The 26,211-nt window shown below is 36.5% G+C and overlaps 1 protein-coding gene across 1 annotated transcript in view; it reads left to right on the forward strand.

Moving 5' to 3' along the window:
* Positions 1 to 26,178, forward strand: part of col14a1a (collagen, type XIV, alpha 1a) — a 131,652-nt gene extending 105,474 nt beyond the window's left edge. Inside the window, exons 41-48 of the mRNA XM_058646975.1 lie at positions 2,763 to 2,816; positions 2,948 to 3,019; positions 6,199 to 6,234; positions 8,033 to 8,099; positions 8,219 to 8,410; positions 10,438 to 10,515; positions 11,494 to 11,649; positions 23,504 to 26,178. Coding sequence (XP_058502958.1) covers positions 2,763 to 2,816; positions 2,948 to 3,019; positions 6,199 to 6,234; positions 8,033 to 8,099; positions 8,219 to 8,410; positions 10,438 to 10,515; positions 11,494 to 11,649; positions 23,504 to 23,532 — 684 coding nt within the window. The 3' untranslated portion in view covers positions 23,533 to 26,178. The remainder of the gene's footprint in view (positions 1 to 2,762; positions 2,817 to 2,947; positions 3,020 to 6,198; positions 6,235 to 8,032; positions 8,100 to 8,218; positions 8,411 to 10,437; positions 10,516 to 11,493; positions 11,650 to 23,503) is intronic.
* The last annotated feature ends 33 nt before the right edge of the window (positions 26,179 to 26,211 follow it).

Below are 26,211 nucleotides of genomic sequence, written 5' to 3' on the forward strand. Positions count from 1 at the left end.
GCATTGTCCTTTTGTCATATTTCTTTAAGATGCTACATATCTGTTGAATAATATTTTATTTGCAGTTATTGTAGAGTGCTAAAAGCACACAACAGGTGTGTTTTGAGAGTGTTTTTTTTAGAATTTAGTTTCCAAAGACAAGGAACTAGCAGATTTAGTGTCACACATCTATGCAGGGTAGTCATACTGAAAGCCATTCAAATATATATTTTTTTCACTGTATGTATTAAAAGCAATAGTGAAGAGACATATGGAATGCTGATAAGAGGTTTTCGGTGCTACAGCAGTTTCTACCATTCACTTGACAGTGATCTAGGAAGTAGAATAAATCCAGTTAAATGGTAATTATGAACAAGAAGCAGCTTTTGAAAAAAAATCTATGCTGCTTCTTGTGTTGGTGATTTGATTTTACAGAAGAGTGTCTGAGATTTCTCTCTCAGGCACTCTTCTGTATCATCTGGTTTATAGGAAGAGAACACAAAGATTTGATTTACTGAAAAAAAAAATCAATTCTAGTCCAGACACACACACAGACACACACACACTACTTATACTACTACAGCAACAACAAAACTAGTGTATACAAAACAAAACAATTCAATTGACTCAGATTACAAAAGAACAATAGCACAGCACCAGTCAGTTGAAACAACAATGACTTTTCCGACTTAATTTGTCTTTGTCACTGTGAAATTGATCAAAGATGGCTAATAATCTTTATTTTGTCACAGATGCTTGCATTTTAGAAGTTTTTCAAGTCCATACTGAATAGGTGTATTCATCCAGATCCAGGCTTTTAAAAATGTTTATCCTGCTGATTGTTAATTATGTCGTATATATACGTTTTTCCACGACTGAGCACTATTTTCTCCACATTTGTTCTTTGGTTCCAAGCTCACCCCAAAGCCATTTGCAAAGAAAGTTTGACAGAAATAAAGTTTACTACTGTTAATGGAGATTGGACACAGAGAGAGAGAACCTGCACAGTGTTGGTGGGAATTCCACCATGCATACAAAACTCTGAATTATATTACTCTCACCCCAGATCCTCAGAGTATAGGTCAAACCATAAACCTGATGCTGCTCAGCTTCAAAAATGTAAGAGCAGTGATACATTTTCATGAGCTTGACTCCTGTGAGAACAGAAACAAGGATGAATTTCTCATTTGAACCTCAAACAGAAAAAGTTTAACCAACTTTGGATTCAAATAAAGTCAGTATTCACAGAGTGTGTTTATTGATTGTTATATGATTTTGTATTATGCTCCATCTCATTGTCTCTGAAAGACTTCCACAACTGGTGCTTTTCGCTTGATTTACTGGTCTTTACGGCACGAAAACAGGCCGACTCCTGTTTTCTTTACAGTTGGGATTTGGTGACCTTTTATGTTATCTCAAGATTTTCGATGACGAAGCATGTCTGGATTTGTTCCAGACATGCTTCTGCTGAGTCAGACAGGATTTTGCAGTAAAGGTTTGTGATGCCGAGAGACTTGGTAAGAGCTCTGGCCTCTCTGGCCCACTGCGTTTACTATGGGACTTCATCGTCACTCACTGTAAAGTTTTCTGATGTGACTGAGGTTTGCAGAGAAGCTTATGGATATACGAGTATGTAATGAATACTGATTTTGTGGTTTGGTAAATAATTTCTTTTCTCAGGGAGTTTATAAAAACCTTAAGGATGTAACACTACAGGAAAATTTCCCTCATTTGAAGATAGAGCATGTCATCCCTCTTTTGTCTACTGAATGCAATTGCAATTACTGAATGAAACTGCATATTCAGGACATACTGTCACACACATCCAGTATATTTACTAAGAAAATAAAGCACAGATTGCAGTTTATGAACCTTCATCTCAAGAGATGCAGCAGACTTTCAAATGACTCCAATGTAAACCCACTGGTGGCACATTTAGATAATACAAAACAATATTATAAAAGTAACAGGTTTGGGTTGGGATACATATCTAGGTTAGGCTTAGTTCACTGTTCAGTGTGTTTTTTACCATTGCTTCTTGACTCCACCTGCCCCTGTGCTGCCACTGTATACAAACTCATGTCCCCTCAGCCAGGTATGATAGTATTGCTTGACATGTAGATCAAACTGAGGCACAAAGGCTAACTTGAGATCCATATAAAGATTGTCTATGCTGTGAGGGCATCAGCCTCAAAGTGTGACCACAATTTACCACAGACATCCAAGCTAACATGAAAGTATCAGCTGAACCTCAGGTTAAGCTGTTTTCCAGTGCAATCCGATTCCAAACTGTCTGTTGAATTTGAATTGGCCATAAATATACAGATATACCAAAACCACATTTGTGTTATTTTATACTATATGGTGATGCTGTTCTATGGCATATATTTAGAAAAACACTGGTCTGCAGAATTGGCATAGGCTAGAATTTGCCTCTGAAGTGAAAGCTACAATTTATTTTTCATATGTTTTTCTAAAACCACAGCATCATGGAGAAGACAAAAAACATTTGGTTAAATGCAGTTGATGAACAGTCATCAATGGAAGCAGCCAATGCATCATCTGCTGCGTTTGATCTCCGTTTATTGTATGAGAAAATAATACAATCGATATCAATGAATATAATAATGAACTCCAATAAGTGATACTGTGGGTTTGATGTGGAGATTTAGCAGAATTTCCAAATGCTTCTTAGAACACAGTTTGTGCAAAACACAAACAAAACCTTAACCCAAAATTCTAAAAGTGCTCATACAAATATTTGATTACACTACTGCTTTCAGGGTCTTCCAGGAAATAATGGACCACAAGGACGACAAGGACCCAGTGGACCTGTTGTGAGTCTTTGGTTCTCAGCCTCATTTTCTTGGCACCTCACCTGCTCACACAAATTAACAGATTATTCTGCTTTGTGTTATCTTTACTCTGCATCTGTGCCTCTGTAAACCCTTATGTGTCTTTCTTTCAGGGAGCCCCAGGTGCACCTGGAGCTCCTGGACCAGGTGGGTCTGCAGGGCACCAAGGGGATCAAGGAGTTCCGGTGAATAAACATTTTTTATTTTGACATTTAGATTGATGTGAAAGCATCTTGGGTATATTTAATATATATATAATTTCTTATAGACAACAGAAATATGTGCAATTGAGTGTTGTGTGCGCCTGAAATGCATTAATTGTCTAGTGTGTAATATTTAGGAGAGTTTATTGGCTCAAAATTGGCTCTTTTTTTCATATAAAGTCTTCCAGTTTCCTTGAAGTAAAAAATATATTGAAGGGATGACTGCTGATTGATTAAATAATACATTTATATTTTTGGTCAAATTTACATTTTGTGTTCTGATATCATATAATATATATCAAATCATATATTTTAACAGTGACTCCATGACCATCATGTGCAGGATAAACCCAACCTGTCTCTCACATTACCACTCTGAATCCGTAGAGTTTAACATATTGTATCCAAATCAAAAGGACATGACTTCTCCACTATTACTACTCTTCCTTCTTTTTCCTGATTTCTCCTCTTTAGATTTTTTTCCTCCCATCATGCCTTCCCGCTCTTACGGGGAACAGTAATAGAACAGCTGCCGTACAGTGCAAGTTTGTTTTAAATATAAATAACAGGGGTGCTTTAGTTCCAAAACTGACAAGAGACAAGAAACAGAGTGTTTATTTTTCTTGTCTTGTTCCACTTTCTGATCTCCCTTTTTCCTGAACGGGAACCAGCCTGTTAGTCTGAGAACAACTAACATTTACATCCAAAACACTGACAGTGGGTCAGAGTTGTCTTTCAACTGGAAGGTCGAGGGTTTGATTCCCAGCTTTGCTAGTCCATATGTATGTACAATGTGTCCCTGGGAAAGATGCCAACACCTGTGTGTGAAAGGGTATGAAACAAGAGTTTTGATCAATTATTTTGTAATTCAAAATAATCACAGAAGAATTTCCCGACCTCTTCGGCATGACTTTGGTTCAAAGTGGTCGAAGTGTTACTTGTGCCTGGGCTCAGGGCTCTCTGATTCAGACACATTTATCTGCCATGAGGTGTACTGTATGAATAGGTGAATGTCAAAAATTGTAGTCTAAAGTGGTCATCAAGACTAGAAAAGCGCTATATAAATACATTTATCAATAAACCATTCAGATTGTATTTGTCTGATCTGGGTACTTCTCAAGATAATAATAATAAATGATCATTTAAAAAGCAAAATGTTTAGGCTTAACTTCTACAACTACAGTGCGTGATGATTTGTTAACAATAATAATAAGAAGAAGGAGAAGAAGAAGAAGAAAAAGAGAGGTGTACAAGTGACACAACGACAATCCCAGAAAAGGATGGAGAAGATGTTGTATTCCAGACCTTGTGTGCTGCTAACAGGAACAGATGATACAGTGATGTTGGTGACAGCTAATCTAGACTCAGGTCAGCTCTGCAGGCCAACAGCAAAGTTTGGCTCAGAGTAGGGGAGTTATAAATCACTTGCCGACACTCTCCCCCACTCACTTGCAAACACACACACACACACACACACACACACAAAAACCAGTGAGAGATCACATCTGCCTCATCTCTCAAGTCTTCAACAGACACAGATTCCTCATATCTAAGTATGCACATGCAGCAAATGCACCACAGAGAAAAATGCTGTTTAAATCTCCAGAACTCCTTAAATTTTTAGTTTCACACTTCACCTCAGCATGAAATTGATCATTCAGTTCTCATTCTACCCTCTACAATTCTTTTATCAGAAACAGCATCCGTTTAAATCTACAGGGAAATGTAGCAATTTGTTGCATCATATTCCTTCTGACCCGAGGAGACCTTGTAAGAGTTGTTTTTAATGGCTTTGTTAAGGTGGACAAACACGAACACTGCACTGAGAAATGTGTTCAAGGACAGTGGATGTATTCTGCTGACAGCATGACAGCAAATAAAGATTCAAAACAGCAGGACTTCAAGCCCCATCAAATTCTTGACCTGATGTGCTGGCGTCAAAATGGAACCCAAGCTGTTCTTTTTCAGGAAAAAACATGACACATCTGGAAATGTTATTCTCTCTCTGTCAAGAGCAACAGTTATGAAACCATATAAAACAGAGCAGGTGATATTGTTGGTGTCTTTGTAAAGTCGAAAAATGTCTAGTCAACTGGAACACATTGGTCTTGATGAATCAGATGTCACATGTTACTTTAGAACATATATTATATAAATGTTCTCTCCAATGTTTCAGCCACCTGTGTGTTATTTTTGATTTATCTTGCTTGACTTGGCCTTGACTTGGCCTCCTATATGCCAGTTACAAATTTAGAAAACAACAACAATTGGTTTGACTGTTTTACCATCCTACAGAGGAAAGTCCTCATAAACAAACATTCCTCTGTGGATGAACTGTAAAACATTTTGAGCAGAGATATCGCACACTGTGGGATTATATTTTTGATATGTGAGATGCTGTCTGTCGTATGACCATATTTTGGCTGTGACAGAGGATCCAAGAGGAGTAATGTGGTTTTTGTCCTGGCTGTGGAACACTGTGCCAGCTCTACACCCTGGTAAGGGTATAGAACCAGCCTACATGTGTTTTGTGGACCTGTAAAAGGCCTTGGGATGTTCTGTTTGGGAGTATGGGGTGGATGGCTCATTGCTATGCTATAATCTTCTCTTAATATTTACTGTGTACATATGTTGTACATACACACTGACAGGCAAGGTCAAGGACATGTCCCCTCTAAACATACTAAACATTCCCCTTTCTTTCAAAAGCTGAAACACCATCAAACTGATATTCATCGTTTCAGCAAATGTGCTTTGGCCAGGAAATGACGCTTTTATTTGCCTCTGGATTATAGAGCATCACACTATGATATGCATTCACTGGCTTTATGAGCCTGGCAGTTTTTTTGAGTGTGTTGTGATCAGATATTCGTCTGTATGTTTTGCAGTGTTGGCTCCGGCAGTAGCAGAAAGCAAACTTAATCCAAGGACTGACGAGACAGTGTGCTTTTTTGGTGCTTAGCCATTCTAGCTTTAGGTTCTTTGTCTTTACAACAAAGAACTTATATGGAAACATGTTAGTTTAAGAGCATTTAAATATACCATGTTTGAATGTGCACAATGTAAATAACAGGGTGGGAGCATTAGAGGAGAGGGGGAAATAAAGATGAGTACAAATCCCAGTCAAATGTTTATTCTCCTCCTGTGCTTTTATGTTCCAGGGTCCTGCTGGTACCAAAGGTGATAAGGGAGAACGAGTAAGTCATTCCACTGACACACCTGAAACACTGTTTAGAGCAAATCAAGATTTACTGGTCCATTTTGCTGTGAAAATATTATTGTTTTGCTTGAGTAAATCTCCTGAAAATTTCTCACTAATTCTCCACACCCTTGTTTTGAAGAAACTAAATGGCCTTCCAGTCACATTTACTGTTCCTCGTATGTCTTTGGCACAAACATTCACTTTATTTCACTCTCTCAACCTTGTTTAGAGCAAATCAAATCAGTGTTCATGGTTCAAATTTGCTGTAGAGCCTTTTTCTTTTTTCTTTTGCTGATGCAGTAGAGAGACACATGAATGAGACCAATAGTTTCTGTCTCTGCTACATTTTATCAACTTCTGGGGACAAATGTACGTTGTTGCAGTTCTTTTTTGGTGCAAAGTTTGACATTAACATCCCAGGAAAATAAATACTGTACATGACAGATTTCCACACTGTATGTAATTTAAGCTTGCTAGATTCTTCTAATGTGCATATACTCAAAGACCCACATTGTTTTATGTAGTAATAACTGAACAATGCAAAAGTAAATAGTAGTAAATAAAATGACCACTTTGACCACATTTTCAGCAACTGTACTTTTGAATGTTACTAATTAGTGGCTCTCAGTCTCTTGAATGAGTCAAACTCCACAAACACTGGGTACTACATTTCCAGTAATGCACCTCAGTAGTGCAACAAAAGACATTATACAGCTGTTTACTTGATATTTTTTTTAATCCATGGTAATATGATCTAAGGAACACTTTCAACAATGTAAGCAAACGTCTGTTACATTCAAATCATTGAATACCAACAGTGTAGTGGTGTATAAATCTGGAGCAATCTGTTTTAATGTCAAGACAGCAATATTGCACTAGTATGATTGAAAACACATATAAGTGTCCCCTAAAAGTTACAGAAGTGTATTCTACTGTGCAAAAAAAGGATGTTAAGCAGTTTGACGGGACTAAAGCTTCTTATCCCCGTGCTGCTGCTGTGTATGCGCAAATGCTCCCTCACAGGTCTGATAGTTTTACTTGACAGAGGTTATCAGCACCAGTTCAATTCAAAGCTTCTTTTTTTCTTACTTACTGTACGTGTACGATACTGTACGTGTCTGTCATGGAATCACCACTTTTGTGTTTCATACAGAAGTTAATTCACTCTTGGGGGCTGGTGGACCCAGTCCCGGTTGACATGTCACCTCTCTGTCACAGAGATGACGTACACACTCACATTCACAATGTGGTCAGAGTTTGAGGGCCTGGAGGAAAAAAACTTAACAGACACTGTGAGGTCTCTAGCCACTGCACCACTGTGCCACCCCATTCAAGGCTGTGCTCAGTCTAATCAATGCAGAGGCACACAAAGACGTATGGTTACTTTTCCTGCAGTTAATGTACCATAGTGTGCAGTACCATACAACCTAACTGAAACAAGAAAGAGCCTTATCACTGTCAAATACAGACAGCAGCAAATGTATTGCTATTATAATAACAAAAGTCAACAATGACATGTCCAGGTTTATATTCTGTTTCTGTGAAATAGTTTTTTGCTTCTTGTTACTATCTGTTTTGGCCAGTTTATTTATAAGAGGCGTCAGAGTGGGAAGTAAAGGTGGAGTATCCTCATTAAAACACCCATAAAACACCCACCCACCAATACATCACCCAGCGGTCTGGAAGTTTATGTTCCTGTGGTTGCTCAAATAGAAAAGTGGTATCAGCCTCCGTCTGTGCGGTTGTGTAATTTCACATCCTAACAGCTCTGTTGTGTGTGGTTTGTTCCTCAGGGTGATGTGCAATCCCAAGCTGCGATCCGTTCCATCGCACGGCAAGTGTGTGAACAACTCATCCAGAGTGAGTAATGACTGTTTATCATGTGCACCAGGCTATTTTTAACTTGTGTCTCCTGTTTTTTTTATATAAGTTTATATAAAGGTTTTATTGATCTAAACCTATGCCTCTATCACTTGCAGGCCATTTGTCTCGCTATAACTCCATACTGAACCAGATCCCCGTCCAGTCGTCAGCATCAGTCCGAACAGTTCCTGGACCTCCAGGGGAACCAGGTAGGAGAGGCCTTCCGGGACTGCAGGGAGAGCAAGGCGTACCTGGCAGACCAGGTTTCCCTGGTACCAATGGCCAGAGTGGACAACCAGGAGAAAGAGGTGAACGCATACATCTTATTTTCTCTGTAATAAACAGAATAAACTATTTTGGGTAGAGAATGAACCAGTTTTTTTTTATAAAGACGAACGTGAATACAGAAGTAGGCCAAGCAACATTAATTGATGTCCCAAAATAAAAAGGTTCCTCCACAGCCAGAGCCACTTATTTGTATGGTTATTGTGTATAAACATGCTGTTCAACATAGACATTCAGCTGCTGAGAGTAGTCTCTCTGTTAAATAATATAATACTTTATGTAAGCAAAGATGCATTTTTATTGTCAGGTCTGATTTTTTATAGCGATAAGAACAGTTGGAGCTTCAGCGTCGCTGCTCATTTGCTGTAAAGTATGTCACGGCTTTTTGGACTCTGTGGTCACCTACAGACAGACAGACTCACAGTAAAGGTCACAGGTCCTACAAGGTTCAGTCCAAACCACAGAGACACAGTAGCTCCAGTATCCATGAGGTCATTGTCCTTGCCATGAGCCTTTTGAACAAAAATAGCCTTTATGAGGCTCCGTCATCATCACTGAAACATGCAACCCACACTGAAGAACCACACACTGAATGTAGGGAAACTGAGAGCAGTCAGGAAATATCAAGTGGTTACATCGTCCTCCTCAATCCTTTGATTCTCCCCTGTTACATTTATTATCATACACACACAGTCTTGTACAACATTCTTAGTGAGGACTAGGGTTGCAAAATTCTGGGAATTTTGAAAAATTGGACATTTTCCATGGGAATTAACAGGACTTTATGGGAATATAATGGAATCTTTCAGATCAGAACTTAAATGTAGCTGATAAATAATATATTGTACCATAATCTTGGCTAAAATGAAGCATATACAGTTGAATATCGGTCGAGTCAATTCCCATAAATTCATAGTAATTCCCATGGAAAGTTTCCCATTTTGAAAAATCACGGAATTTGGCAACCCGAGTCTGATTCGCTGACTCACTGCAGAAGCTCAGTTCATGTCTGTTTTTAACCAGTGTCTTAGTGTGAGAAGTTATACATTGGAGCTTTAATCTAAATCTTACCTCAACCCTAAATCCAAGTCTTAACCCCCAAAAAGCCCCTTAAAGTTGTGAGGACCATTCAAAATGTCCTCACAAGGTCAAATTGTCCTTACAGACTTGATAAACCTTGATTTTTTTTCTCAATTAACAAAATGTATAAATAAATGTATAAATGCTGTCCTGTACAAAGGGAATCTAGTGTCACACAGAGTAACACAGTTCTGTCTTATCTTGAAATCATTTGCTCTCTGCTTCATCGTTAATTCTCCCTTTTCAGCGAAGCAGGACAAATTAATGTTTTAGTTTTATGTTTGTTTGTTTTTTGTTTTTTTTTTATATGAGAGTAAGATGAAGAAATATTCCATTAGGTCATTTTAACTGCTGTTTTACCACACAGGAGCCAGCTGTGATGAACGCAACATGCAATGAAAGAGTTATAGAGAAATAAAATCATGTAAAAATGTTTTATCACAAGTCAAGTAAAAACCACTGTGTATGATGTTAGTATTAAATGTTCACAGCTGGTTGTACCAAAGCCATTTTTCAATGGGTAATACTAAAAGTAATACTTTATATACTGTTAGGTTGTGTAGTTAATTCCAGTGGGTGGTAGCACAGGAGTCATCACAAGGATCATGGACATAACTTTTAGACTTTTCTCATGTTTTGTTCATGTTTCATGATTTGGCCTTGTTTGTAAATCAAACCATGTGAAGTTTAAGGTAAAATGTTGCGTCTGTTGAGCCACTTAATGACAAATAAGTGGACATCTGAGGGAGTTTGTTGTTTCAATAATATTCATATGAATATGATAATCATGCTATAATATAATAAAACTCAGAGTTACATTTTTAAGCTTCAGCAGTGGGATAACCAATAGTCTGCTGGCTCCAACTAAAAACTGTTTGCCAATTTTGCCAAAAATAAAATAACATTTAAAAAAATTGTCAAAATGACATGTGAATAAATGTGTATCTTTTCGAACTGTACCTGTTTCTAGGTCTGCCAGGAGAGAAAGGAGAGCGGGGGAGTACAGGGATCGGGAATCAAGGACCTCGAGGACCACCTGGACCTCCAGGTAAAATACACACAAACACAGATGACAGTCTCAATATTCAGGCAACATTTGTAGCAGCTGCAGCAACTGTAAAACATGTTAATTCACCGTTTTCAGCCTGTGACCCCGACGGAGCTACTGTATGTGGAATGTTATTTCTTTGTGGTCCCTCTGAAACAAACATTTCAAATATTCAAACAATGGAATTAAAGCGCACAGAGACATAATCTATTTTGGGTTTACTTTCTGTTTACCAAGAAAGGCGAGCAGACGTTTCGCACGATGAATATAATTCCCAGTATTGATTTTTCTTTGTGCTGTGTGGGGTTTGAGATCTGTGTTATGAAAATGTGTCCCCCTCAGGGCTGGGGATTTTTTTTCTGTTTACTGTTGTGCGATCAATACGCACAGAACAAGCTGACAAAACTCACTGCAAACTTTTCTCTGATCTAATAACTGTTTAAAAAAAATGCACAAACTTCTGTGTACGAGAATGAAAATCTCTGCTGAGACAATGGTATAGGGGGAGCGCTGTCTGTCTTTATCTGCTGTGTATTTTTTGGGAATATTTGTGGTGTGATAATTTTAGTTCTTGGCAAATGAAACTCCCCCTCAACATTCCGATTTTGTATTTCTGCTTACTGCTCTGCAGACAGAAAACCGAAGCCTGTGGCTAAATTTCAGCTTGGAACTCTTGTTCTTTCTCCTGCCTGCAAGACATTCACTATCATCTCTCTCTGATGCTGAAATGACAAGCACACATTCGCTGTCCCCATTTCTTTATGTCATGCTGTTGCTGCAGCAGAGGGGGATTTGGAGGAGATTGAAGAAGTGATACTCTGATGACAGCATGCAGCGTGTGATGGCACATTTCTTCACTTTATTTTCTCTGTCTTCTCTTATACCTTCTCACTAGGTGTTGATTTGTCAAGCATTTATTGGCAAATGACTGTGTGCGCTTGCTTGTCTCTTATAACACCCTTATCCCTCCATCCTCAGGTCTGACAGGTGAAGGACGGACAGGCAGCCAGGGCCCACCTGGTCGGCCTGGTAACCCAGGGACAGCAGGGAGGCAGGGGAATCCAGGCAGCACGGGACCAGCTGGCCCACCAGGATACTGTGACCAGAACTCCTGTCTGGGATACAATGTGGGAGGTAAGTTTCTTTCATTTGTTTTTAGTGGTCTTGTATAAAGTACCTAAAAGTATCTTCCCAGAAAATGACTTTGGTAGAAGTTGAAGTCACTTTTTATAATAGTACTTAAGTAAAATGTAAAGTAAATGTTAGTATCAAAAGTAATGTTTTGATATAAAATGTACGTAAGTTTTCTTTTTCTCTATGGAGCTCCCCCTACAGTTTTGGAGTTTTTACAACACCACCGTAAACTACCGCTTTATCCTTACTGTCGTAACAGCTCACCGCTGACGCTTCCCCCTCCCTTCAACCTCTCCTGCCTGTGGAGCCATGTCCATGTCAATCAGCGTCCGTTTTGATTAAGTCTGTAATACTGTTTGCCACTTTTAGCAGTTTACAATTTTCAGTTTCTAGACAGCCTTTTTCACCTGGAAACTGAAGTTTATGAACTGCTTATTGTCCTGAGCCAAAGTTTTTATTTATAGAAAATAAGCGCTCTTAGCTCAGGGGACATCTGGGAATCTGCAGGTCTTTCGCTGCCTCATTTGGTAAGGTTGTCACTTAGGTAAACTAAAACAAAGGATTTTAAACCCCAAAGTCCCAAGATAACACATTTGAATTACTGATGGAGGCAGCAGTGGATTAACAAATCCATGATGATGTGTGCCATGATGTTAATTCACAGATTTTCTCTACGGACGCTGGTTCAAGAAGAAAGTGTTTTATAAACTTTACAAAGGTTTTTAGAAAGAAGAAAAGTATTAAATGTGGAGCTCAGATTACCAGAAGAGAAATCATGAACACATCTGTAAAATTCAAAACATATCAAAGTCTGTCCTGCTCCCGAGTTCACTCTGAGTTAACAGTCTTTTGTGTCTAAAAACTCTGACTACTTGGGCAAAATTGAGCATGCAACTCTCATTCTGCACCACGGAAATAAACAAGACACATGTTCTTGATAATCTTCTTTGGCTTCCAACGTTGGGGATATGACAGAAAACGTTTGCATATCACTGCCATAGACAAAAGCAGACACAGAAATTATTCACAGTAAGTCAGGCTCTGGCATTTGAAATAAAAATAACATTTTGACTGGATTATTTCCCGAAACTAAATCAGAACACAAAACATCCAGACTGTACAAAAACAGCGTTGTTTATTTAGACTTATTTTATCTGTATTTGTTCTTTTGCAGCTGAACATTATTCTGTCATTAGACATTTTTAAGCGAACTGAGGTATTAAATCAAAGTCTGTGTTTTGTTTTGCTAATTTCCTTAACGTAAACAGTTTAAACAGTCGAACCACGTCTGGTGCTTCCATTTTATAAACCAGCTTTTATAAGAAGTATTGTTTTCACTGGGACAGCCGTTTCTTCACACAGTTATTGTTCTCATGAAGCTCATAAAGAGTAATCTGGCTTTTATAGTTGTTCCACTGTGAAGTTTACACATTTACATCCACACTGCTGGATTAACACGTCGACTGTCACTGACCCAAACTGTCTGTCTCTATCAGGGTTGCAAAATTTTGTGAATTTTCAAATTTGGAAAGGTTGGGAAAGTAATATATTGTAGCATAATCCTGGTTAAAACAATCAGATTTGATGCCATACTAAACTATGACATTTTTGTCTCTTTTTGAACAACATTCTATACTATGACTTTGTGTCAAATTTTGGACGACATACTAAAGTATGACTATTTTGTGAAATTTTGGACGACATACTAAAGCATGACTTTTTTGTCAAATTTTGGACGACATACTAAAGTATGACTATTTTGTCAAATTTTGGACGACATACTAAAGTATGACTTTTTTGTTTGATTTTGGACAACATCCTAAACTTTGAAATTTTAGTGACAACATACTAAACCAGGTCTACACTGCCACAGATGGTAATCAAACCCACAATCTTTGACAATAGAGGACAGTGTCTTATCCATTAGGCCACTGAGGCCCATTCTCTGATTGATTTTTTGGATGGTTTTGCATCACATACTAAGCATTGACATTTTTGTCTCATCTTGGACGCATTTTAGTATGTCGTCCAAAATGAGACAAAAAAGTCATAGTATAGTATGTCGTCCAAAATTTGACAAAAAAGTCATAGTATAGTATGTCGTCCAAATTTTGACAAAAAAGTCATACTTTAATATGTCGTCCAAAATTTGACAAAAAAGTCATACTTTACTATTGCGTCCAAAATGTGACAAAATAGTCATAGTATAGTATGTTGTCCAAAATTTGATAAAATAGTCATAGTATAGTTTGTTGTCCAAAATCACACGAAAATGTCATAGTATAGTTTGTTGTCCAAAATGTGACAAAATAGTCAAAACATAGTATGTCGTCCAAAATGTGACAAAATAGTCATAGTATAGTATGTCGTCCAAAATGTGACAAAATAGTCATACTTTACTATGTCGTCCAAAATTTGACAAAATAGTCATACTTTACTATGTCGTCCAAAATTTGACAAAAACGTCATAGTATAGTATGTCGTCCAAAATTCGACAAAAAAGTCATAGTATAGTATGTCGTCCAAATTTTTACAAAAAAGTCATACTTTAATATGTCGTCCTAAATTTGACAAAAAAGTCAGAGGTTAGCATGTCGTCCACATTTTGAAATAAAAGTCATACTATAGCATGTCGTCCAAAACTTGACAAAAAAGTCATAGTATAGCATGTCGTCCAAAATGTGACAAAATAGTCATAGTATAGTATGTCGTCCAAAATCACACGAAAATGTCATAGTATAGTATGTCGTCCAAAATCGGTCAAAAATGTCATAGTATAGTATGTCGTCCAAAATCAGTCAAAAATGTCATAGTATAGTATGTCGTCCAAAATTTGACAAAGTAGTCATAGTATAGTATAGTATGTCATCCAAAATTTAACAAAAAGTCATACTTTAGTACGTCGTCCAAAACTTGACAAAAAAGTCATAGTATAGCATGTCGTCCAAAATTTGACAAAAAAAGTCATAGTATAGCATGTCGTCCAAAATTTGACAAAAAAGTCATAGGTTAGTATGTCGTCCAAATTTTGACAAAAAAGTCATAGGTTAGTATGTCTTCCAAATTTTGACAAAAAACTCATACTATAGGATGTCGTCCAAAATTTGACAAAAAAGTCAGAGGTTAGCATGTCGTCCAAATTTTGAATTAAAGTCATACTATAGCATGTCCAAAAATTGACAAAAAAGTCATAGGTTAGCATGTCGTCCAAAATTTGACAAAAAAGTCATAGGTTAGTATGTCGTCCAAAATTTAACAGAAAAGTCATAGGTTAGTATGTCATCCAAAAATTGACAAAAAAGTCATAGTATAGTATGTCGTCCAAAATGTGACAAAAAAAGTCATAGGTTAGTATGTCGTCCAAATTTTGACAAAAAAGTCATAGGTTAGTATGTCGTCCAAAATTTGACAAACAAGTCATAGTATAGCATGTCGTCCAGTATGTGACAAAAAAGTCATAGTATAGTATGTCGTCCAAAATTTGATAAAAAAGTCATAGTATAGTATGTCGTCCAAAATCGGTCAAAAAAGTCAAAGTACAGTATGTCGTCCAAAATCGGTCAAAAAAGTCAGAGTATAGTGTGTCGTCCAAAATCAGTCAAAAATGTCATACTATAAAAGCATGTCGTCCAAATATTTACCAAAAATTCATACTATAGCATGTCGTCCAAAATTTGACAAAAAAGTCATAGTATATAGTATGTCGTCCAAAATGTGCCCAAAAAGTCATAGTACAGTATGTTGTCCAAAATTTGACAAAATAGTCATAGTATAGTATGTCGTCCAAAATTTGACAAAAAAGACATAGTATAGTTTGTCATCTAAAATTTGACAAAAAAGTCATAGTATAGTATGTCATCCAAAATTTAAAGAAAAAGTCATAGTATATTATTTCGTCCAAAATTTAACAAAAAAGTCATACTTTAGTACGTCGTCCAAAACTTGACAAAAAAGTCATAGTATAGCATGTCGTCCAAAATTTGACAAAAAAAGTCATAGTATAGCATGTCGTCAAAAATTTGACAAAAAAGTCATAGGTTAGTATGTTGTCCACATTTTGACAAAAAAGTCATAGGTTAGTATGTCGTCCAAAATTTGACAAAAAACTCATACTATAGGATGTCGTCCAAAATTTGACAAAAAAGTCAGAGGTTAGCATGTCGTCCAAATTTTGAATTAAAGTCATACTATAGCATGTCCAAAAATTGACAAAAAAGTCATAGGTTAGCATGTCGTCCAAAATTTGACAGAAAAGTCATAGGTTAGTATGTCGTCCAAATTTTGACAAAAAAGTCATAGTATAGCATGTCGTCCAAAATGTGACAAAAAAAGTCATAGGTTAGTATGTCGTCCAAATTTTGACAAAAAAGTCATAGGTTAGTATGTCGTCCAAAATTTGACAAACAAGTCATAGTATAGCATGTCGTCCAAAATGTGACAAAAAAGTCATAGTATAGTATGTCGTCCAAAATTTGATAAAAAAGTCATAGTAAAGTATGTCGTCCAAAATCGGTCAAAAAAGTCAAAGTATAGTATGTCGTCCAAAATCGGTCAAAAAAGTCAGAGTATAGTGTGTCGTCCAAAATCAGTCAAAAATGTCATACTATAAAAGCATGTCGTCCAAATATTTACCAAAAATTCATACTATAGCATGTCGTCCAAAATTTGACAAAAAAGTCGTAGTATATAGTATGTCGTCCAAAATGTGCCCAAAAAGTCATAGTACAGTATGTTGTCCAAAATTTGACAAAATAGTCATAGTATAGTATGTCGTCCAAAATTTGACAAAAAAGACATAGTATAGTATGTCATCTAAAATTTGACAAAAAAGTCATAGTATAGTATGTCATCCAAAATTTAAAGAAAAAGTCATAGTATATTATTTCGTCCAAAATGAGACAAAAAAGTCATACTTTAGTATGTTGTCCAAAATTTGACAAAATAGTCATAGTATAGCATGTCGTCCAAAACTTGACAAAAAAGTCATAGTATAGCATGTCGTCCAAAATGTCATAGTGTAGTATCCAATATCACACAAATACACCTCAGGATTGCAGGCGTGACTTGTTCCAAACAGGGATTGAACCCCGGTCTTTTATGTTAAAGTCAACAGTGCTAACCACTATACCAACTTCATGGAGCCATTCTTAATTATGTTGTCCTAAATGACACAAAACATCACGGTATAGCATGTCGTCCAAAATGTCATAGTATAGTATCCAAAAATCACACAAATACGCCTCCGGATTGCAGGCGTGACTTGTTCCAACCAGGGATTGAACCCGGGTTTTTTATGTTAAAGTCAACAGTGCTAACCACTATACCAACTTCATGGAGCCGTTCTTAATTATGTTGTCGTCCACATTTTGAAATAAAAGTCATACTATAGCATGTCGTCCAAAATTTAACAAAAAAGTCATAGTATAGCATGTCGTCCAAATTGTGACAAAATAGTCATAGTATAGTATGTCGTCCAAAATCACATGAAAATGTCATAGTATAGTATGTCGTCCAAAATCAGTCAAAAATGTCATAGTATAGGATATCGTCCAAGATCAGTCAAAAATGTCGTAGTATCGTATGTCATCCAAAATTTGACAAAGTAGTCATAGTATAGTATGTCGTCTAAAATTTGACAAAAAAGTCATAGTATAGTATGTCATCCAAAATGAGACAAAAAAGTCATACTTTAGTACGTCGTCCAAAACTTGATAAAAAAGTCATAGTAAAGCATGTCGTCCAAAATTTGACAAAAAAAGTCATAGTATAGTATGTCGTCCAAATTTTGACAAAAAAGTCATAGGTTAGTTTGTCGTCCAAAATTTGACAAAAAACTCATACTATAGCATGTCGTCCAAAATTTGACAAAAAAGTCAGAGGTTAGCATGTCGTCCAAATTTTTAATTAAAGTCATACTATAGCATGTCGTCCAAAAATTGACAAAAAAGTCATAGTATAGCATGTCGTCCAAAATTTGACAAAAAAAGTCATAGGATACATGTCGTCCAAAATTTAACAAAAAAGTCATAGGTTAGTATGTCGTCCAAAAATTGACAAAAAAGTCATAGTATAGTATGTCGTCCAAAATGTGACAAAAAAAGTCATAGGTTAGTATGTCATCCAAATTTTGACAAAAAAGTCATAGGTTAGTATGTCGTCCAAAATCGGGCAAAAATGTCATAGTATAGTATGTCGTCCAAAATTTGACAAAGTAGTCATAGTATAGTATGTCGTCCAAAATTTGACAAAAAAGTCATAGTATAGTTTGTCATCCAAAATTTAACAAAAAATTCATAGTATAGTATTTTGTCCAAAATGAGACAAAAAAGTCATACTTTAGTATGTCGTCCAAAACTTGACAAAAAAGTCATAGTATAGCATGTCGTCCAAAATTTGACAAAAAAAGTCATAGTATAGCATGTCGTCCAAAATTTGACAAAAAAGTCATAGGTTAGTATGTTGTCCAAAAATTGACAAAAAAGTCATAGGTTAGTATGTCGTCCAAATTTTGACAAATAGTCATAGTATAGCATGTCGTCCAAAACTTGACAAAAAAGTCATAGTATAGCATGTCGTCCAAAATGTCATAGTATAGTATCCAAAATCACACAAATACGCCTCAGGATTGCAGGCGTGACTTGTTCCAAACAGGGATTGAACCCCGGTCTTTTATGTTAAAGTCAACAGTGCTAACCACTATACCAACTTCATGGAGCCATTCTTAATTATGTTGTCCTAAATGACACAAAACATCACGGTATAGCATGTCGTCCAAAATGTCATAGTATAGTATCCAAAAATCACACAAATACGCCTCCGGATTGCAGGCGTGACTTGTTCCAACCAGGGATTGAACCTGGGTTTTTTATGTTAAAGTCAACAGTGCTAACCACTATACCAACTTCATGGAGCCGTTCTTAATTATGTTGTCGTCCACATTTTGAAATAAAAGTCATACTATAGCATGTCGTCCAAAATTTGACAAAAAAGTCATAGTATAGCATGTCGTCCAAATTGTGACAAAATAGTCATAGTATAGTATGTCGTCCAAAATCACACGAAAATGTCATAGTATAGTATGTCGTCCAAAATCAGTCAAAAATGTCATAGTATAGGATGTCGTCCAAAATCAGTCAAAAATGTCGTAGTATAGTATGTCGTCCAAAATTTGACAAAGAAGTCATAGTATAGTATGTCGTCTAAAATTTGACAAAAAAGTCATAGTATAGTATGTCATCCAAAATGAGACAAAAAAGTCATACTTTAGTACGTCGTCCAAAACTTGATAAAAAAGTCATAGTAAAGCATGTCGTCCAAAATTTGACAAAAAAAGTCATAGTATAGTATGTCGTCCAAATTTTGACAAAAAAGTCATAGTATAGTATGTCGTCTAAAATTTGACAAAAAAGTCATAGTATAGTATGTCATCCAAAATGAGACAAAAAAGTCATACTTTAGTACGTCGTCCAAAACTTGATAAAAAAGTCATAGTAAAGCATGTCGTCCAAAATTTGACAAAAAAAGTCATAGTATAGTATGTCGTCCAAATTTTGACAAAAAAGTCATAGGTTAGTTTGTCGTCCAAAATTTGACAAAAAACTCATACTATAGCATGTCGTCCAAAATTTGACAAAAAAGTCAGAGGTTAGCATGTCGTCCAAATTTTTAATTAAAGTCATACTATAGCATGTCGTCCAAAAATTGACAAAAAAGTCATAGTATAGCATGTCGTCCAAAATTTGACAAAAAAAAGTCATAGGATACATGTCGTCCAAAATTTAACAAAAAAGTCATAGGTTAGTATGTCGTCCAAAAATTGACAAAAAAGTCATAGGTTAGTATGTCGTCCAAAATCGGGCAAAAATGTCATAGTATAGTATGTCGTCCAAAATTTGACAAAGTAGTCATAGTATAGTATGTCGTCCAAAATTTGACAAAAAAGTCATAGTATAGTATGTCATCCAAAATTTAACAAAAAATTCATAGTATAGTATTTTGTCCAAAATGAGACAAAAAAGTCATACTTTAGTATGTCGTCCAAAACTTGACAAAAAAGTCATAGTATAGCATGTCATCCAAAATTTGACAAAAAAAGTCATAGTATAGCATGTCGTCCAAAATTTGACAAAAAAGTCATTGGTTAGTATGTTGTCCAAAAATTGACAAAAAAGTCATAGGTTAGTATGTCGTCCAAATTTTGACAAAAAAGTCATAGTATAGCATGTCGTCCAAAATTTGACAAAAAAAAGTCATAGTATAGAATGTCGTCTAAATTTTGACAAAAAAGTCATAGTATAGCATGTCGTCCAACATTTTACAAAAAAGTCATAGGTTAGTATGTCGTCCAAAATGTGACAAAAAGTCATAGTATAGTACTTCGTCCAAAATGAGACAAAAAAGTCATACTTTAGTATGTCTTCCAAAACTTGACAAAAAAGTCATAGTATAGCATGTCGTCCAAAATGTGACAAAAAAAGTCATAGTATAGCATGTCGTCCAAAATGTCATAGTATAGTATCCAATATCACACAAATACGCCTCAGGATTGCAGGCATGACTTGTTCCAACCAGGGATTGAACCCGGGTCTTTTTTATGTTAAAGTCAACAGTGCTAACCACTATACCAACTTCATGGAGCAGTTCTTAATTATGTTGTCCTAAATGACACAAAACATCACGGTATAGTATGTCGTCCAAAATCACACGAAAATGTCATAGTATAGTGTGTCGTCCAAAATCGGTCAAAAATGTCATAGTATAGTATGTCGTCCAAAATATGACAAAAAAAGTCATAGTATAGTATGTCGTCCAAAATTTGACACCGTAGTCATAGTATAGTATGTCGTCTAAAATTTGACATAAAAGTCATAGTATAGTATGTCAACCAAAATTTAACAAAAAAGTCATAGTAAAGTATTTCGTCCAAAATGAGACAAAAAAGTCATACTTTAGTACGTCGTCCAAAACTTGACAAAAAAGTCATAGTATAGCATGTCGTCCAAAATTTGACAAAAAAAGTCATAGTATAGTATGTTGTCCAAAATTTGACAAAAAAGTCATAGGTTAGTATGTTGTCCAAAAATTTACAAAAAAGTCATAGGTTTGTATGTCAACCAAATTTTGACAAAAAAAGTCATAGGTTAGTATGTCGTCCAAAATTTGACAAAAAAGTCAGAGGTTAGCATGTCGTCCAAATTTTGAATTAAAGTCATACTTTAGCATGTCGTCCAAAATTTGACAAAAAAGTCATAGTATAGCATGTCGTCCAAAATTTAGCAAAAAGTCATAGGTTAGTATGTCTTCCAAAAATTGACAAAAAAGTCAAAGTATAGTATGTCGTCCAAAATCGGTCAAAAATGTCATACTATAAGCATGTCGTCCAAAATTTGACAAAAAAGTCATAGTATAGTATGTCGTCCAAAATTTGACAAAAACGTCATAGTATAGTATGTCGTCAAAAATTTGACGTAAAAGTCATAGTATAGTATGTCATCCAAAATTTAACAAAAAAGTCATAGTATAGTATTTCGTCCAAAATGAGACAAAAAAGTCATACTTTAGTACGTCGTCCAAAACTTGACAAAAAAGTCATAGTATAGTATGTCGTCCAAAATTTGACCAAAAAGTCATAGGTTAGTATGTTGTCCAAAATTTGACAAAAAAGTCAGAGGTTAGCATGTCGTCCACATTTTGAAATAAAAGTCATACTATAGCATGTCGTCCAAAACTTGACAAAAAAGTCATAGTATATAGCATGTCGTCCAAAATGTGACAAAATAGTCATAGTATAGTATGTCGTCCAAAATCGGTCAAAAATGTCATAGTATAGTATGTCGTCCAAAATCGGTCAAAAATGTCATAGTATAGTATGTCGTCCAAAATCAGTCAAAAATGTCATAGTATAGTATGTCATCCAAAATTTAACAAAAAAGTCATAGTATAGTATTTCGTCCAAAATGAGACAAAAAAGTCATACTTTAGTACGTCGTCCAAAACTTGACAAAAAAAGTCATAGTATAGTATGTCGTCCAAAATTTGACAAAAAAGTCATAGGTTAGTATGTTGTCCAAAAATTGACAAAAAAGTCATAGGTTAGTATGTCAACCAAATTTTGACAAAAAAAGTCATAGGTTAGTATGTTGTCCAAAATTTGACAAAAAACTCATACTATAGCATGTCGTCCAAAATTTGACAAAAAAGTCAGAGGTTAGCATGTCGTCCAAATTTTGAATTAAAGTCATACTATAGCATGTCGTCCAAAATTTGACAAAAAAGTCATAGTATAGCATGTCGTCCAAAATTTTACAAAAAAGTCATACTTTAGTACGTCGTCCAAAACTTGACAAAAAAGTCATAGTATAGCATGTCATCCAAAATGTGACAAAAAAACTCATACTATAGTATGTTGTCCAAAATTTGACAAAAAAGTCATAGGTTAGTATGTTGTCCAAAAATTGACAAAAAAGTCATAGGTTAGTATGTCGTCCAAATTTTGACAAAAAAGTCATAGGTTAGTATGTCGTCCAAAATTTGACAAAAAACTCATACTATAGCATGTGGTCCAAAATTTGACAAAAAAGTCATAGTATAGCATGTCGTCCAAAATTTGAAGAAAAAAGTCATAGTATAGCATGTCGTCCAAAATTTGACAAAAAAGTCATAGGTTAGTATGTTGTCCAAAAATTTACAAAAAAGTCATAGGTTAGTATGTCGTCCAAATTTTGACAAAAAAGTCATAGGTTAGTATGTCGTCCAAAATGTGACCAAAAAGTCATAGTACAGTATGTCGTCCAAAATCGGTCAAAAAAGTCAAAGTATAGTATGTCGTCCAAAATCGGTCAAAAATTTTATACTATAAGCATGTCGTCCAAAATTTGACAAAAAAGTCATAGTATAGTATGTCGTCCAAAATTTTACAAAAACGTCATAATATAGTATGTCGTCAAAAATTTGACGTAAAAGTCATAGTATATAGTATGTTGTCCAAAATGTGACCAAAAAGTTATCGTTTAGTATGTCGTCCAAAATGAGACATAGTTTAGCATATCGTCCAAAATTGCTCAAAAAGTCATACTTTAGTATGTTGTCCAAAAAGTCATTAAAATGTCATAGTTTAGTATGTTGTCCAAAAAGCCACCAAAATGTCTTCAATGTATTTAGTTAGACGTATGATTTTTTATTCAGACTTTTTCAGATAATAATACAATTTAGCATCTGAACATTATTTACTGCATCTACTGATGCTGCAAACAGATAAGCAGATAAATCCCTCAAACTGAGTTATCCCTTTAATCCCCTCAGTGTTTCCTAAACATGGGAAAATCTACCCATCGTATTCCAGATATTATTCCTGAAATTATCATATTTATATACTGTAATTTGAAGGAATTCACAGTTTAGTGTGTGCCTGTGTTTATAAAGTGTTTTTAAATGAGAATTGCCTGAGTTATTACAGGTTTAACTCTGCAGTCGTGGTGAGTTACTGCAGTAAACCGCCTCACATTGTCTGGTGTTATTCACAACAAGGCATGCATGCTGTATGGTCTACCTACACTTCTGTTTTCTGTGTTTTCTGGAAATCTTTATTTGTACTTTCTTGTTTGTAGAAAGAGAATAAAGATCTTTATTATTTATTTGTAAGGATTGGTCACACTGTAATAGAAGCAGATTCCGAGACACATTTTTCAGCCTCCTAAAAACCGTAACCTAACAGCTGGAAAAGCGTCTGTCGCTGTGGTTTGAGAGCTTTGGTGTCTTTGGGTTTTCCTCTTGATGTGAAATAACATCTTCTCTCTTACTTTTTTTCCCCTCCCTCTGTTCCCCTCCCTCCGTTTACTCGTCTTTCTGACTGAAGTTCAACAGGACTATGGGAATGATTACTGAGGAGCTTTCTCCAACATCCTCTCCTCTCCTCCTCCTCCTCCTCCTGCGCTCAACTCCTTCTGTTCCTCCCTATGTGCCCTGCATAGATTGAAACTGAGGGGAACTGATAAATTTGGTGATTCTCTCAAAGCCTGAACATTTCTTGGGATGGATAATAACTCCTGGCCCTGGCCTTAAACCTCTCATCTCGGCACTGTTTTTCACCCAAATTATTCTGGCAGCCTACATTTCATTTGAGCAGAAGAGTGTGTGAAGTTCTGTTTCTGGAGTTTGTAACAAACAAACAAACAAACAAGAGCCTGATTTGTTTTAGAGCAACTGAGTTGAAGTCTCAGTCACGCAAGTTTTCTCACGATTGTTTATAACGAACAGAGACTGGACGTTCATCCTGGAACTGTGAGGCTGTGAGTTTCATGTCTCAGAGGTAACATTGGATTTCGTTACCTCTCGTAAGACCGACAGTCCAGCGCTGTGATGACTGCAGTGCCAGCTGTCCACGCACGACTCGCTTTGCTACAGCGGCCTACACTTAACGCCACTCCAAGCTCAAATCTTTTCAAAGCTAATCTTATCTTAATACTGATGAATTCCTTTGATGCTGGTTGGCTGCATTTATTACTAACCAACGCCTTCTGTGTGTATGTTTTGCATATTCTAAGCCGGGCAGAAATCTACATTTCATCCCTAATTTGACTCCAATGTGACGGTTTCATTTATTGATCAGATCCGTGCAATATGTGTGATCAGATTTCCCTCTAATTATAACCATTAACCAACCCTCTTGCTAACCCAGTCTTTGGAGACTACCCTATTCTTGGTCTCTTAGTATGCTTGAACCCAGTCCTAATGTCAGTGATATAAAATTAGACCAATTGCTAAAAAACTAAATCATCTCAAACTGCTGTGACGTTGAGATTTCAACCTGTGCATGCTTCCCATTCCTACTGTGCTTCTCAAACTGACCCCGAATATTCCCACCACCCCAGTCCAACCCCTGCCTCACGGTGGCTACCAGCCCTACAATCCCCCGTACAACCCTGCTGCTGCTGTGGCTTACAACAACGACCAAGGAGGTCAAGATGAGGAGGAGGAGGAGGAGGAGGAAGAGGAGGGAGAGGAAGAGCAGGACCCCTACTACCATCGCCGTTACCCCTCTCAGTACTACCCACAGCAGCCTCCCCAACTGGCTCACACTCGCGGCGGTTACTCTGAGGACGTGGAGCTGAGGTCGCCGGGTGTCGCCAGGAGGTTTTCACGTGATGTTGTAGTCATGGAGGAGAGTGAGGAGGGAGGAGTTTAGAGGAAGGATGACTCACCTAAAGTGCTTGAGCCCTGCACACAACACACACACACACTTTTACACATGGACACACACAAGACACTGACGCACACATGTACATTACCCCATCTGAAACTGAGTTGAGACCCCCCCCCCCCTTCCTCCCCACGCCCAACTCCCTTCCCTGAGTTTCTCCATCAGGTGAAACAGTGTAAATAGATCTGTGGACTCTTGTATGATATCTATGTAAAGGGGGGGTCCAAAAAGTGCCTGATCTGTGTTAGTATCACCCAGTGGTAATGCAAAGGTAAGACCGGTCTCTTCCCATTTCAGGACTAAAACCCTTCTGTCTGTTTGAAGCCGCATGTCGACAACCAGTGAGTGTGTAACTGGACATGTGCTTGTTCTGGTTTCATGTCACGAGGAAGATTACTTTTCATTTCGTCAAGGATGAGCTGGCAACATTTGTACAGGCTGCTTTTTATAATAATGAATTATGTTTCTCCCGCTTATCTCAGTGTGTTAAGGAAACATTGAAATGTTTTTTTAAGTAATTTCTCCGTTTAGTATCGTTAAGTTTTGCTTCTCTTAACCAGTATTTGAGCTGAACGATAACGGTTATTTTGGGTAATTCCCCCAAAATGAAACAGAAGCAGTTTAATACGGTTTTCCATTTGATTTATTCTCAACACTGTGGAGCACAAAATGATCTCAGTTAAAGATAACATGTGAAAAACTATGAATAATTCTCACCTCTCTCTTCCTTTCCAAGTGTCTTGGAGAAATGATGTAGCCTTCAGTTAGCCTCAAAACTCAAAAGATGTTTAGTTTGTCTATTGTGCACTATTTTAAAAACACAGTGGTCCAAAATGGTGGCACCTGATATAAATATAAAAGGTTTGTTCTGGGGTAATGAAAAACAATTCATACAATTTCTGCCAAATTAAAATCAAAATCAAAATGTCACCTACATTTGTGACCAAAATTACATTTGGTCCATCAATATTTACTTATATTGTATGGATAAACATGGAACAGAGCTGCATTGTTTATGTTGTTGCCCGTGTTTGTTTCCTTAGTTGTTTTTATGCAAAGTTGGGCCCGTTCACTGTGGACACTGTTTTCCAAATGTCTGACCCCTGACCTCGCACTGGAAGGACACCTGGATCCAGCTGTTATTTGAAGAATCTGCTGCATCATGAGTAAGGACTGAACCATACATGTAAACTTGCCCTGGTCTATTTGACTTTTAAACGCTTAAACCACTTCAATAAGGTTTGTGTCTCACCACCATGACCCCCGAGTAGAACATGAACTTATTTATTTTGTTTGCTTTTATAACCAATAAATCTGTAATGAGACTACAATGTTGTGTTTTTGCATGTGTATGGAAAAAAACC

Source organism: Solea solea, chromosome 13, assembly GCF_958295425.1.
Source record: "Solea solea chromosome 13, fSolSol10.1, whole genome shotgun sequence".
Taxonomy (NCBI): Eukaryota; Metazoa; Chordata; class Actinopteri; order Pleuronectiformes; family Soleidae; genus Solea; species Solea solea.